Here is a 15,986-nt window from a genome sequence, read left to right as displayed (position 1 = left end):
CATTCTCCAAATGGGGGGCTGTATTTGACTCAGCCAGGCAGATGAGCAGTTGGGAAGTAGCATAGCACTAACATCTAGGACATGGCAGCCATCACTCTTAAGTAAATTATTATTTTACATTTCACAGAAGCAGCCGTGAATTGTTGAACATGACATGGCTGTGGTTCCTTAGCCCATGAAATCTTCGGCCTAGTGCTCTAGCTCAACTTGCTTTTGCTGCAGCGTGAGTATCTTTAGAGAGGGCTTCCCCCAAGGCCAATGCCACCAATGACACACCCCCCACTTCAGTTTTTGATTCCTTTCTCTTTTCTCAATAACATAACAATAAGGGAGCCGGTCCACCCTTTATGAAAACTGGGCTTAGAAGCTTGTTTTCAAGTTTACAGGGCCTTAAGTGGTTCTGAGTGCTGCTATTTTCAGTGGCCCATTTTCCAAAAGGCTTTGACCTCCCTTTACAGAATCTGGCCTCTTCTACAGAGCCGCAGAGGTTTATTTGTGTATATATCTGGGCTCAGAAAGTGTCAAGAATAGAGAAATACAGTGTTTGTAGTAATGAAAGACAAAAGCAATTCAGTAGGCTTTCCACATATTTATTTCATCATGCATCATTTTAAATTTACAACCAGTGGTGGGCTAGCCAAACTTCCATTGTGTGTGTGTGTTTAATGGAAAAATGAGCACCTGTTATCTGTTTGGGTTTATGACTATACACACATGTATCTGTTTTATTAATAAATATTTTAAAATGTTTAACATGGCTCTTTTAATTTACACAAATAAAGATGATCTTTTCTTGATTTCATATTTTAGAAGTCCAAATCCATCAGTTTCTCAAAGCAGTATTCTCTTTGGCTGAAATTCTCTCAGCCATTCTGGCTTTTGCATGATTGTGGTCAAACAGACTGGAATTTCTACCACAAAACAATTGAATGAAAGCTAAAATGATGACTACATGAAGATGTCCCTTATAAAGGACAGTGTACTACATTACAGTCTCAAAGAGACACAGCACAAGAAAAATCAAACAGAGTTTCTGAAATTGATATTTCTGATTCCCATGTGCCAAGTCCAATACTTTGTGGGGCAGAGGGCTGAAGACTGAAGGGCTTTTTTCTAGCAATCTGACGACGTGGTCAGCAGCAAGATGAGATGGTTTGTTTTAATCTGTGTGCCTTCTACCTCAAGGCTTAGTAAAACCAACAACAGAAGAGATAAATATTAATTCTCGAAGTTGGCTGACAAAAGTCTTTAAAAAGTCTTGTACCCTCCCCCTACCCCCCAAAAAGAAGAAAAAAAGGTCCATTTTTCTCCTGATTGGGCAACATGTTTGGTAGAAACAATCTATGTTTAAGGTTCTATCAAGGGCTTCACATGCACAGATTGAAAATTGTTGAAACAAAGTTGGGTTCTCTGAGTATGTGAGTGTTTTGTTTTGTTTTTTTATAAACAATAGTTTCTTCTTAGAGCAGAACTATTCTCAGTGTATCAAATGGGATTTGAGAGAGGTACAAGAAAACTTAGATTGTTGCTAAAACTGTCACATATGTTGGCTCAAAATTGACACTGTAGGTAGTATACTGAATAGGCCCAAATTTAACCATTTGAGGTTTCTCATAGCTTTTTACAAAAATCTTAAATACAGGTAAATATGTAAACACTGTGCTCTCAAAGAGCAAGTACTTTGGCATGTCACATTCTACCCCTTCTGGGGAGACAGAGTCAAGTGAAACATTACTCATCAGTTTCAAAACCAACTGCTGGAATTACTCTCAGGCTGAGGGGCAAAAACCACCTTGCACATCTCAGAGTTCTCTTGGTGGAGTGGGAATTCAGACCCTGCTACCAGCCTTTCTTTTCTTCTCCGAGAGACGTAACCTCTGCCTGTGGACAGCCTTTCATACTTTGTCTCAAATTGCCTGCATAACAACAACAACAATAACAAAATCACACACATATTGAAGTCACCTCAGACTCGTCAGAGCCAAGTTACTGAGTGTACACTTGAAGCTTCCGTTTCAAAGCAATTTGAGAAGGGACATGAGTGCCAAAGACGCCCAGCTTTCATTCCCATGAATGGGGCGATCTTTATCTTCCCCTTTCTTTTTACACCAACATATACACTACACGCTTCAAATGCCCGGGAATGCGAGTCCTGCCGTACATTTTTTTTGTAATTAAGGACTAAATTCCTTTCAGCTTTTTGGAGATGCTGTTAAGCTTTGCAGGCCTTGCTATGGCTCCCACCCCTCATTCCAGGAGCCCCACCTTGGGACCACCCCCCCTTGAGTAAGTAGCAAGTCCAGCTGGACTTAAGCTGAGAATGCTGACAGGGAAACATTCCCAGAGCTCTGGCCCGAGTGAAATGTGGAACCAAACCAGTTAGCCATATGCTTGGGCTAGTGGTCACTGCATTTTGACCATTAGCAGGTTGATTTTTTTTTAATACACTAATGGAGGTTTATTCTAGATATGAGTTAGTATAAGTTAGTGATTGCTTAATATTCTTATTATAATCCACTATCTTTTCTTCTGTAAAAATATAACCTATTCATGTTTGTACTTATATCATTTATATATTCCTTAGATGGATCATGAAATGTCAATAAAATAAAGAAAGGTACTCAACTCTGGCCTACTTATCAAAGGAGATATGTAGGATATGGCTTGCTGTTTTAAGTATACAAATTGCCTCCATGGTTAGTAGTGCATGCCAAGGAGACCTCTACAACTAACAAGAGTCAGTGCTACCTAGACCCAAAGCATTCTACTTCCACGTGATAGTATTGTTATAAATATGCTTACAAGATTCAAAGGACACAGTATAAATGAGAAGCCTGTAGTGGAAGAGGTGTTGGGAAAATTACATGGACAATTAAATTATATATATATTTGGTTTTTGAGACTCTAAAAATTCTACTGAAAGCATTTTTTTTTTAATTTCAAAATCTCAAACTCTCAAGCTTGAGCCAAAACTTAAACAAGGTCAAGTTGTTGTTGTATGGATTACCTAAAATTTGTGACTTCTCTTGGGCTCTTAAACCACGGTAAATGATTGCCAGGTGTTTTGTTTTGAACTTTCTGTCCAGGAGACAATTGTGAAGATAGCCAATAATATATAAGTGTCCATTATTTTTGCTGAAACTACATGGCAACTCTTACAGTAAATCAAATCCCTTTGTTTCCTTGATAAATTATTTCTGGATTAGAATATGATATCTCCAGAATCAAAGTAATTAGTCACTACAGTTTCTTGATATCCTACAAACTGACTTTTTTTTTTTTAGCCTTATCAATTATTCTTTTACTCATTTAAAGAAAATTCATGTTTCATTGGATTTTTACCATTTTCTTTAAATTTCTGAAACTAAATGCTCAAACTGGGTGCAAGTTCCTGGTAAACTGGGGATGGCCCTGGAACATTCCATGAGCACTGCTTCTTACCTGAATGGCGCTCCATCCTTGTCCATCTGCATGCAAACTAAGAATGGGTACTGAGAAAACTGCACTGTGGAGATAAACTCCATGGCTGCTTCTGTTTCTGCACTGACCTCCAGGCCAGCTTTCACAAAAGAGGAGTCCACAGTGATATCACCAGTTATTACCAGAGCCACCCTAAGGATTTGGGCAAAAAAAACTGTTAACATCACATTTAACTGAGCTGCACTAACAGCTATCGTTTCACAGGGTCTGAACTTGTGACACTGATGACTGGAAAGAAACACTTAAGTAACTAATATGTGACCTAAATGCACTTAGAGTTCTGTTGGTAACCAGGGCCTGGTGAAGGTTTGCCCTTCCCCTGTGCCCTCACCCAGCCTTCAGTCCTAGATGTGGGAATGAAGCGTTTATCAGGTACTACTATTTGGTATGGGCATACGAAGGGCCAAGATGAAAACATGCCTGGAACCTGGTCCTCTTAGGAAGTTAGAAATACCTGAGTTATCTCAAAACAAAGTCTAACATCACTGAGAAGACAGCTGGTGTTTGTAACAATTTTCTTGGTAACTATCTCTCTGTTGGCTTTTATGTAACTATTTCCACTCCATTTCATTACTTTCTCCAAAGAGTCTCTAGAGACATAAGTCTATGGTTGCAAAGATCTTTGAAAAAATATTGTGTCACAAAGAACCATTCCCACAGTGGGGCATGTACAATGGGTGCCCCAGGAAGGACAGATATGGTGAGTTCTCCAACAATCACCTACAGAACTGGACAGATAGATGGAATTGACTAGGGAATGTGGCTTGGATGAAGAGGATAAAGAATCCCAGTGGAAGGCTTACCTCTAGAACCACTCTCGTTTAATTGTAGACTTTAAGAGAATTTGTGGGAAATTACTCCCACGATTAAATCCGAGCTGTCTGTCCATGCTTTTTTGATAGGGATACTAATCATTGCTGTGCAACTTAGAACACTTGCTGACATTGTTGTCAGTGCAAAAGTAGGTCAGAGGTGGTATCGTTTAAATCCCCGAATCCCTTGACATACTTTCTAATATCTTACTCTCAACAAAGGCTTAAGAGATATTGTTTAAATTGAACAAATGAAAAATTGAAGATAGACTGGCTACAATGTGGATACTGATAGAATTTTAGGGGTACTGTGTCCTCTTTAAAAATCTAAATATTTTTTGTTGTTGCTGTTGTTGATTTCTTTCTGCAAAGAATTCAATTCAGTTTAATTTGGGGAAACTTCCACCTAGAAAATACTTCAGAAAGAGAAGAAAGATGACTGATTCAGTGGGAAGCCCTAAATTATATTGCTGATCCCTCTGATGGCCTGTTCCATTTCTCATTCTTTGGCTCCTTTTAGTAACACTGTGGGTCACCTTTCACGTTAAATGTGCCACCTTTTGATTGTTTTCAATTCCTTAACCCATAGTTTAAAATACATCAAAAATTTAATTTTATCACTCCTATCTCACTTCTGCCCCACCATATTTTTAAATATCCAAAAAAGTAAAAATTAATTGCATTTTCCATTTCTTTTTCTTCAATTCTGTAACAAACAGAAGAATAATTTGTTGGATTATCACACTGGCTTGGACAAATTGTTCTATATTCAAAGTAAAACACTTCAATTTGAAGTGAGAGGTAGATTAGAAAAAACTAAATGAGCTGAAAACATTTTGTTTAGAAAAATGAATGCTAACAAAAAAGCTCAAAGACTCCTAATGTTTAAGTCTTAGATTCTACACAAAAGTGATCATCTTTTTATTTTTATCCACTGAAGACAGCAAAAGAGGAAAGATTTTAAACCCCAACAAGAGGGATAAGCTAAAAAGTTTGCTTCAAAGTAAAATCTCCCGACAGCATTGTCAACTACTGAAGTGGAATACCAAGAGAAGATGAACCTCTCATCCATGGGGCATGCTGTCTACGGATGTTTTTAAAAACAGGAAGATTCTTGGCTGAGTTGTATTAGGTATCGAGCTGCTCATAAGCAGCTACGGAAAGAACGACTTCCCATGGTTACTTCCTACTCTGTGATCTAATAGTTACAAATAGAAAGCATAGATTTTGAAAACTCAGAGGGTTAAACAATTCCAAAAACATATCTCTGCAGTTCTTTGCATAGAATATTATACATACGCTTACCGATTTCTCACTCGGGTTTTAGACTCACGATACCACAGACTAAACTCCATTGCCCCTGAAATATCAATAGCTAGACCACCCTGGACCTCCATATTGGCCTTCAGTCCAGATTGCAACTGAAGCTCCTAGAAACAAAAATATACAATAGTAGTAATAATAATAATAAGCACAATTTAGCCAACCCCTTCCCAAAGGCGCATTCAACCTCCTGCTGTAGATAATACCATCTGAGTTGTGTTAATGTTAGAGTATTTCTCTAGGCTTGGAAATATGTTGTTCTAATCTTGATCACTAGAAGTAGACTGCTGATTTGTTAAATTAGTTAGTCAACTAAAATTCTAGAGAAGTGAAGCGCCAATTGAGAAGGGTGTTTTCTTTCAACCATTGCCTCATTTTGGGAGAGGCAAAGTTTCTCAAAGTGTGGTCCCCTGAGGAACAACAACAGTGTACTGGGAACTTGGTAGAAATGTTGAGTCCCACACCTACTGAATTAGAAACTCTGAGGGTGGGGCCCAGCAATCTGTGTGTTTTTTTTTGTTGTTGTTGTTTTTTGTGAGGAAGACTGGTCCTGAGCTAACATCCGTTGCCAATCCTCCTCTTTTTGCCGAGGAAGATTAGCCCTGAGCTAACATCTGTGCCCATCTTCCTCTATTCTGTATGTGGGATGTCACCATAGTATGGCTTGAGGAGCAGTGCATAGGTCCACACCGGGGATCCAAAGGTGCGAACCCCGGGCTGCTGAAGCAGAGTGCACGAACTTAACCACTACGCCACCAGGCCAGCCCCAGCAATTTGTGTTTTAAAAAGCCCTCACATGATTCTGATGCACCTAAATTTGAGAACCATCAGACTGGGGAAAATGAAGGCATCTCCATCAGAAATCCAGCCATGGCTTTGGGGTTAGGGTGAGGGGTCAAGCTAGACGATCTCTTGAGGTCCTTCAGCACTTCTCCGGCTATGTGCTATGTGAAATATAGACAACTGCATCCTGCTGGCAAATGAAAGGCAGGATAAAAGCTGCTGGTCCCTGTACAAGTTCCAGCAATCGCCTAGATCGAGCTAGGAAAGGAAGGCAAGGCGATTTAACTAAGCCTTAATGTCTGTTGTTTGACGTTTGGAATGACATCAATTTAACAGACAAGCCCAACATGAACTCAACAGCATATTCCAGAGGGACAGTACACATTTGCAAACATAGTCCATCCTGAGCAATTCTGTAGTTGTCTGAAACCCATTGTTTTGTGCTGTTTGCCAGCATTTAGCCTTTAAGTCTTGCATTTACAATGTACATCAGGTGGAGTGACATTGGCTGAAAATATCTTCAGCTAGATTGCAATCAGATTGCCTGGGGACAGTATTGGAAATGATAATGGTTCTGGAAAAAAGGCTCAGTATCCTTAATTTTGATATCCCTCCAAAGACCGTGGTTCACGGCAAGTGGCAGCATGACTAACTTCTTTATGTAACTGCCCTGCTCAGACCAAACAAGCTGTGCTTTTGCCAGCTACAAATGCTGTGATTTTGCTTTCTAGAAAGGATCATGTTGATCTCCCCGAATTCTCTCCACTTTCTGAAAAAGGTGGCCAGTAATCTCAGTCAGAGGACTTGCTTTATAACTAGGTATACTGGAAAAGTCTGATTGTGGCATGAAGCTACTTTCAGTCTGAAAGACGCTTTGTTGAAAGCGTGAGACCCAACACAGAGCTCAGAACACTTTAGGAGAGAGCCCTCAGGTTACTTATAGCTACATTCAGTCTAGAATAAAATATGGCTGTGGTAGGATGCAGGGGTTGTCTCAACTAATATGAAAGAATACAAATTATCCAGAGAAAACCACAATAACCATGCCCAAATTTTAACCTATGTCTATGAACTGCAGAACCAAGATATCAGAGTTCTGCATTTGCACCGTAATTGTGATTGTTCCCAAATGAGCCCTACTGTGTGCCCTGCCTCAGAAGCATTTCTTTCTTTGGATCTTGTCCTCTCTTGCCAATTTGAAAATTATAATCTTGTTAGTCCGTGCAACCCAGAAAAGGTCTGCGATGAGGACTTTGACCTTCCCACTGACTGTATATTAGGTGCATGTCAAAATATACCAAGTGCCGTGGAAAAGAACATTTCACGGCTATTAGACAATGTGCCTCTTCTGGAGAGAGAGCTTTTCCATTGCAGTATGGGTTTTGAGGAGTGCCTTGGCTTTCTGGGAAGATTCCATTTCTCTCATGCAAAGAGATCATGGAAGAACTCTGACATGTAGTCATAGAGGAATTTTCTTGGACCCCCATAAAAGGACTAACCACTGATCCCTGTGGAAGGACAAACCACTCTTTCTTTGTGATAGGGACTAAATCACACAGTACAGTGGTTCTAACTTGTGAGGGGTATAAAATAGGTGGAACTAACAGTTTTTAAGCACCCACTGTGTCCCTACTGTGTCTATGTTTGATGTCTCATTTAATTCTCATACTAATCTCCCATGGTAGGTGTTATATCTGAAGATTGAAAAGAAAAATCAGGCTTGGTGGCCATACATGGAGCCTGAATGAATACCCAGACTGTCTCTAGGGTGGAGACTTTTCTACCACCAGACATGGCTATCACGAAACCAGAACTCTCTTGTGTCTCCTGGCGTGCAGGAGGCCTCTTCTGAGAAATGTTGCACAAAAGAGCATAGGCTTATATCTTTGTTTGACCCAGAAAGCATGTTTGTTTAAATTATTGCCCATGAACTACAGGAACAAGATCCAGGAGCTCTGTATTTGTAGCTAATGTGACCCCTTTGAACTTTTACCTTTGGTCCCAAAGGTGTTTTTTACAGTTCAGATACTGACATTTTGACAACTCATTCCATTGCTTCCATTCAGGAAAACATGTTCTTTCCCGGCTAAAGAAGATACCCTTATTAAGCTGACTTTATCAGACATCCTTCTCTGAAGAGTAATCCAATTAGCCGAAAAAAGAGAGAGAGTGAGCACAGAGTAATTCCATCTGCCCTAGTGGCTGTGACAGGCTACCCATTGCCAAACTTTCCTTCAATGTCAGCACTTGACCTAGAGTGGTATGTGCCTCTGAAGCTGGGATGGCATTACTGGAGTGCTCTGTGGAGCCAGGGAGCCTTAAACAGCTTATTTGTATAGTAACCCCCGATCTGCCAAATACTCCACCCTGAAATACTCAGACACTGGGTTATGTTTAATAGTGAGGGGACGATCTTTTTCTTAGACTATGCCTTACGTGCCCTCACTTAATGAACAGAAAAATCTTACAAGATAACCTAGATCAGGAGTTGGCAAACTATGGCCTGCAGGCAAATCTGGCCCCTTGCTGCTTTTGTAAATAAAATTTTATTGGAACACTGCCATACTCATTTGTTAATGTATTACTTGATGGCTGTTTTCACTCTACAACGGCAGAGTTGAATAGTTGCAACAGAGATCATGTGTCCCATAAAGTCTAAAATGTTTACTTTCTGCCCTTTACATGAAAAGTTTGCTGACCCTGATCTAGATTACTACCTATGTTTATGTGGGAGATCAGAATTGGCCACCTCAAAATATGTCTCTCTACCTTGATTAGTTTCTCTGAAGAACATTTGACCTCCCCCCAAACTGCCAAAAGCAATAGATTGGGAGGGTCCTTGCTAAGCCCATTCTTATCAAAGTTCTGTTTTAGGGAAATGTCCATCTGTAAAGGTATCTCCCTCTCTGTACCAGGAAGAAGGAGGGATGACCTTATCTCTAGAAACTCTTATCAGTGTGGAAAGAAGGTGAGGACTTAAATCTGCATACTCTTGATTATTGTGCTTTCTGGTAATCTCCCATAGCTGACTCTTCCACCCCCAACATCCTCCTTCGTCTACCTGAATATTTGCCCAGAAACTAAGTTTCCCTGGTTTCTCCCATGTATACACATTACAAAGTTTTCTTTGATTTTCTCCTGCTATTCGGTCTCATGTCAATTTAATTTGTAGCCCAGAGAGAAAGGACCCAGAGTGGGTGGAGGATAGTCTTCCTCCCCTGAATTTGCATCAAGTTTTACACCTGATTCAGACCATCAGGCATTGTTGACGGGTAGCTGAGCACATACAGATGGTGTTGAACTGTTATTATTCCTGTGTCTTTCATTAAGAATGCATCTCCCCAGGGACAACATTGCAATGGAAATGTGCGGTGTAAAATTCTGATAGAATCTGAGAACCGCTTCTCATGTGTGCCCTTGAGGATTAAGGGACATGAGAGGCACTACTGGTTGTCCTTCTTCTTTTCATTCATATTAACAGAAATACAGTTTTGTGTAGAGTGACAATGCACCCATGGAAAAACCATATTTACCAGCCTGCCTTGCAGCTGGAGACATCATATGACACAGTTTTGGTCAATAACAAAAGGGCTTCCTTTTGTAGACGCTTATCTCTTATAGGAACAGATGGAGCTTCCAAGACAGTTCTTGAAAAAGACTCAGACTCCGCTGCCCCTTACCCTTTCCTTCCTTCCTCCTGGAATGAGGAGGTAGTGCTGGTAGTACAGCCGTCAGCTGATAATCACGAGGGGACAAGCATGAGGGACAAGCCACTAGTAAACATGGCTAATCTAAGGGAAGAAGAGTTTGGATCCTGATAATATCTTAGGGTTTCCATAGTAATCCTGGACTGCCTACTTCCAAATATTTGTTACATGGTAAAAATCGAACTATTTGCTTAAGCCACCCTAAATTGGCTTTTTTGTTATATACAGCATCCTGAACTGTTGTGAAGAATAATAAAGAAGGGGAATTGACATTTAGTTCCAACTAACAATGTTTGGGAGGAGTTTTAGTAAAATCTGATATTTAAGGTCTCTCTCAGGTCTTAAAATCTACCATTTCATAATCAGAACCCAACAAATCAGAATCCTCAAATTATCTGGCAAAGAATGGAGATAGTATAAACTTTTGATCATCTGTTCCAAATGCCTCACTTTGCAGTAGTACCCTCTTATCTGTGGGGGATATTTTCCAAGACCCGTGGATACCTGAAACCATGGACAGTACCAAACCCTGTATATACTATGTTTTTTCCTATACATACATACCTATGATAAAGGTTAATTTATAAATTAGGCACAGTAAGAGATTAACAACAATAACTAATAACAAAATAGAACAATTATAACAACATACTGCAATAAAAGTTACCACATGTGAATGTGGTCTCTATCAAAATATCTTATTGTACTGAACTCACCCTTCTTCACGTGATGGGATGAGATGACACAATGCCTATGTGATGAGATGAAGTGAGGTGAATGACGTAGGCATTGTGACCTAGTTTTATTTTCCAGACTGGGTTTGACCGTGGGTAACTGAATCCGCGGAAAGCAAACCGCGAATAAGGGGAGAACTACTGTATTAGTATGAAATCCTAGTTTAAAGCTATTAACCAACTGCCCAAGAGAATACAGAAAGTAACTAGTGAAGGCAAAATTCAAACCTAGGCTATTACCTGTGAATTTATTAAACCACAAAAGCAAATTTCCCAAGCAAATCCTACTGTCTGTAAATTTTAATCCAATCTCCTCATATATCTTCAATATCCTAAGGATGAATTAGAGTTCATAGTGATCACTTTAAGGATTTCCCATAAGATCCTTATTTAGCAAATATTCCATTTTTTACATTGCTATGCTTAGTAAGGCAGGAAATAAGTCAAGCCATTAAAGAAAAAAATTTTAAGCATCAAACATTCAAACTCAAAGGTTATTCAGATTAATCCTCTTCTATTTCTCAGAAAATCCAATGAGGCAGACCACTCCCACTCCATAGTATCTTGGTCAACCAACTCTTACTGCACAGAAGATAGTATTGCCATCCTTTAATACAGTAATGTAACAGTTGGGGTGAGAAAAATTGAAAACCATTCTGAAGAATGCAGTTCAAGTGAATGAAAGTACTCCTATTCTCTGATAATGAATGAACCTCTGTAAGATTCTGTGAACATGAGAATTTGGGGCAAAGAATCTCCATGAAACACGTGGTTGGTGTCAGTGGTTGTGCCTCTACTAATTTGGCAGGGTCAAAATGACACACTCTATGGATCTTCATCACTGTTGTCATGATAAATGTCATCAGTCACTTGGGAAGCCACGCAGCTCAGCGCCAGCCTTCACAATCAATATCATCTACGCACTCGTGCCCAGAAAAGCCAAGTGAAGACGTAATGCCATCTCTGCTCTGTTGTATCCTAGGTTATTTTCTCCATAAGTTCTTGTTTCTGTTAGCATAAGCATTTTCTCTTTTTTTCCTTTCAGTTTTATTGAATTGACATTGAGTATTTTCTCTTTGCCTCAACAGTGAAATTTCTAAATCAGTTAATAAAGGCCAAAAAAAAAACCCCAAAAAACAAATAAAACCCCTGCTTACCTACAGCAAAGGAGAAAAGTAGAAAGGGCACCAATAGAAAAAGGGCTGAATGCTTAGAATGTGAGCTCCAGGATGAGTGGAAATTTGTCCTGTATCCTCTAAGCATAGAGCACACTGAAAACGTGCCGGGTACATTTTAAGGATTCAATAAATACTTGCAGAATGAATGAATTACCTGGGAATGATCTATTAGCAGAATAAGTCCTTTCACCACACTGATAGGGTCACTAGATGCTGACAGCATTTTGGACATCAAATCACCGTATCCATTGAAAAAAGTGACAGGTCTGAGCTGAACATCAAAGAGGATGGCTGACATGCCAGCGTAGGAGTCAAGGTTCTCCTCCCCCTCATCGGGAGTGGCTGCAATTAGGGCCTCCAGTCCTTGGGCTTCAATGACTACCTAGGGGAAAATGGATATAACAGTCATGATATGAGCTTCCCACCTATTAAGTAAGTGATGGTGAAGCTTCTGAGCTACAGCTAGAATTTTTCTAGGGGTCAAAAATTCAAATATCGGCAGCAGCTAGGCAAAAAGTAAATAAATAAACAAAAACAAAACAACAACTCTATGCCTGAATATAAGGAAAGTTAGTTTTCTTCATTTGATCCTCACAGCCACCCTCTGAGGTACATATGATTTTATCCATTTTGTAGATGAAGCAAAAAAAATGCTCAAATGGCAGAGGCAGGATTCAACCCTCTCTGTCTGACTACAAAGGCCATGAGCTCTCCATTTTATGCGTCATCCTAGAGACTCTTAGTTTCTCCAGGACTGTTGAACATAACAGCTGGGCTATCCTGTAGAGCCCCTAACAGGGGATGGAGAGGTGTTGGGGCAGTCGACCTCAGGCTTCTGCTATGAGAGGGTGTGGAACTCTCTAAGTCATGACTCACAACTTTCTGTGTCAAGCTTTTCTCTCTAGCCAAAGGAAAAGATGATGGGCTCACATCCTGATCTCCGCCATACATAGGAATCCTGCATCTTCTTTGTCCTCCATACCCAGCCCCTTAACCATCGGGTGTTTGGCATTTCAGAGCGCATGTCAGAAAACAGATGGCAATTCCTCAGGACAGAAGGGCATAGTATTCTGACTAGAGTCCTATCAAAGGGTGTGGTAATATAATATTGATACAAACTCAAGTTTATATAGCACTGGATAATTTTTAAATCTTAAATGAGCTTATTTAGAAGGTCATAATTTGATATGCATAAAAACTAAAAGGAAAATATATTTCATAGTTAGGAAGCCTTTATAGATTGTCACAAAACCAAACAGATGGAAGTCAACTAGCTGTCAAAAGCTGACACTTGATTCTTTTCTCTCCTAGCAGTATTGAAAAATATAGACTGGCTCTTTAGAAAGCCATATGCTATTATGAAAGTTTTTATTATGGGGAATCAGTCTCTTCACAGAAACACCTAGATAAAGGTGTTTCTTTATCTAGAATATCTAGAATTCTTAATTCTAGAATTAAATATATGATTCTAAGAAATACGTCTGTGAATAAAAACAAAATATTTTAAAAAGAATATGTGAGAAATACTGGCGTGATTTCAATTTTGTGAATATGTATACCTTTGAAATGACAAATGGATGTTTGGCAAGTCCAGTGAGTCAACTTACTTAGGTTTCAAGTTCATGTCTGAAACTCTCTCTGGGATTATAAACCATACAGCCTCTTGCAGATGACGGAATCGTGAGTGACTTACAGCAGAAGCCACAATTAACTTACGCATTCTATAGTGTTACCATCAGTATATATTTTATTTTACCTCAGCCTCACTTCTTACATACTTTATTAAGCAAAATTAACGGAAAATGAGTTACCTGGCTACTGTGAAGATGAGCCTTCCCAAGGCACTGAAAGATATTCAGGTTACTTCTCCTTAGAATGCCAGAACCAGAGTAAAGAATGTCAAGGCTGTAAGTAGCTGCCGAGTGGGGACTACCTAATGACAAAAAAGCCCTGTCATTTAATAAGAGTTCCAGCAATAGCAAGTTGGGGAAGGGCATGGAGGGAGAACCCTTCTTTGGGTTACATACGTGCCATGTAGCCAGTATAGGCAGAAGACGATCCACTCTTGGAGAAACGGTCATAATTATGAGCAACCATTTCCTTCAGAACTCGACGGACCATTTTGCTGCAACACAGGAAAGGAAAAAGCTGCACATTCATTGTAATGGCTGTTTTCCAAGTCAGATTTGGAAAACATCCAAACCTCAGTGGAAATTTTCCTCGTGCCACTCCAAGACTGGAGAGGTGCTGGCTGAAGTGCCAGCGTTGGGATTAGGGCTTTCCCCTTCATTCCTCAGATATTTGAAATTCAGTGTGGTATCAAAATGACAGAAGGCGAGGACGCCTAGCTATGAGATGGCTTGAAGTGACCGACGGACACACCTCAGGAGTAGACAATACGTGTTCTTTGAATCACCATGGTTCTGTTGTTCAATGTTGTAGTGACATATAACAGCAAATTTCCAAGAATTTCTTCTACTTATGTAGTTTTCAATTAAAGAGACATCTCAGTAACCATTGTCTTCTCTAAAGTAAGTCTTAAGCCTTACCCCATGTTCTTCTATCCTTTCTACCTATCTAAATAGTGTTGCAATCTTTCCATTCCTGACTACTTAACACTAATTATATCAGTAATAATAAAATATGACAACACAGCAAAAAACATTAATATAATCAACTACAGACATCTGGATCTAGATCTGAGGTAGAAAATAATTGCAAGGAGGGAATGGTAACCTTATATGTTTTCCCCACAATAACACTCGTTTATAAGATTTTAACCTGGAGAAGAAAACATGAGGAAGGTCAAGATAGCTGTCCCCAATTATTCAAAGGGCCTGCAAGTGGATGAATGATTAGCCCTGCTCTGCTTTACTCCAGGGATAAAACCAGGGCCAACAGGGAGATTTCTTTTATACAAAGAAGCGACGGCAACAGTGCGAGTCTCTGAACAATGATACAAGCTCCTCAGAGCAGGTGAACCTCCTGCCACTGGAGAGGCACAAGCAAAGTCTGGACGCCACTTGCCAGGAGACTAGACGCCCACGCTGGAGAGAGACACCAAGTGAGCTGGCCTTTCGTGTCCCTCCAACTCTAGCATCTTCGGTTCTGAGAACCTGACCTGCAGTGTTCGCGATGGCTTCCTCACCTTTCCCAGGCTGTTTTCTACCCTGCACCCTCCTCTTCACTGTCCCTAAATCACTGGGTTCACCAGACAAAGGCAGCAAACACACCCAGGATCCCCTCCACAGAGTCCCTTAAAAGTAAACGAAGACACAGAAGTCTACTCGGTCCCCCAGGAGTCCCTGAGAAATTGCTTCTTTCTCCCTCACTCATCTGTTCTGTCCATCTTCCTTATTGTCCTGCTGTTTTCTCCTTTCCACTCACTCCCCCTGTTTCTTGTTCCTTCAGTCTTCTCCTTATTTCTCTTTCCTTCAATCTTTACTGCCTTTTTAAAAACTTTCCTTTCTCTTTATCTATTTTCCACCCTCCCCCATGTCTGTTTTCCTTTTCATCTGGGAATGCTCAAATTTGACTCTTCCTGGGGCTAGTGCTCTGCATGTGACTCAGGGGAAACGGAAATTCCTTCTCCAGCCCTCTGATGTAGTAGTGAGGAGGTGTAGAGAGCTTTGGGGGAGCAGCTTTGAAGAGGGACGTCAGTGAATTCAGGAGGAGACGGGAACTGGAAGGAAGATGAATCCAGTAAAAGTGCAATGCAGGCTGTTGATCCCTGCTTCACACCTTGGTCCTAAAACATGCGCCATGTCTAAGGTTTTAAACTTAAATGGTAAATTAATTTGATCTGTAATAAATGAGGCTTCAAAGATCCTTAACATTTGGAAAGTTGAGATGAAAGACCATTTGGCGAGAACTTACATCATTTTGTTGTGTTATTTATAAAAATAGTCCTATTAAAAATGTAGTTGAATTTTAAACCATTGCAAACATTTGGCAATATGTATTTACCAG

The 15,986-nt window shown here is 40.0% G+C and overlaps 1 protein-coding gene across 2 annotated transcripts in view; it reads right to left on the bottom strand.

Annotated features, from left to right (window-relative positions):
• Positions 1-574: 574 nt before the first annotated feature.
• MTTP (microsomal triglyceride transfer protein) overlaps positions 575-15,986 on the bottom strand; it is a 55,732-nt gene continuing 40,320 nt past the window's right edge. For both annotated transcript variants that reach the window (XM_058547558.1, XM_058547559.1), the window contains 6 exons: positions 14,045-14,142; positions 13,829-13,950; positions 12,172-12,399; positions 5,598-5,722; positions 3,442-3,612; positions 575-1,916 (listed from right to left, as the gene is read on the bottom strand). In XM_058547558.1, the coding sequence (XP_058403541.1) occupies positions 1,745-1,916; positions 3,442-3,612; positions 5,598-5,722; positions 12,172-12,399; positions 13,829-13,950; positions 14,045-14,142 (916 nt within the window). In that variant the 3' untranslated portion in view covers positions 575-1,744. The remainder of the gene's footprint in view (positions 1,917-3,441; positions 3,613-5,597; positions 5,723-12,171; positions 12,400-13,828; positions 13,951-14,044; positions 14,143-15,986) is intronic.

Source organism: Diceros bicornis, chromosome 8 (genome assembly GCF_020826845.1).
Source record: "Diceros bicornis minor isolate mBicDic1 chromosome 8, mDicBic1.mat.cur, whole genome shotgun sequence".
Taxonomy (NCBI): domain Eukaryota; kingdom Metazoa; phylum Chordata; class Mammalia; order Perissodactyla; family Rhinocerotidae; genus Diceros; species Diceros bicornis.
Note: the sequence above shows the minus strand (reverse complement) of the source record. Positions and strands in the feature narration are given on the sequence as shown.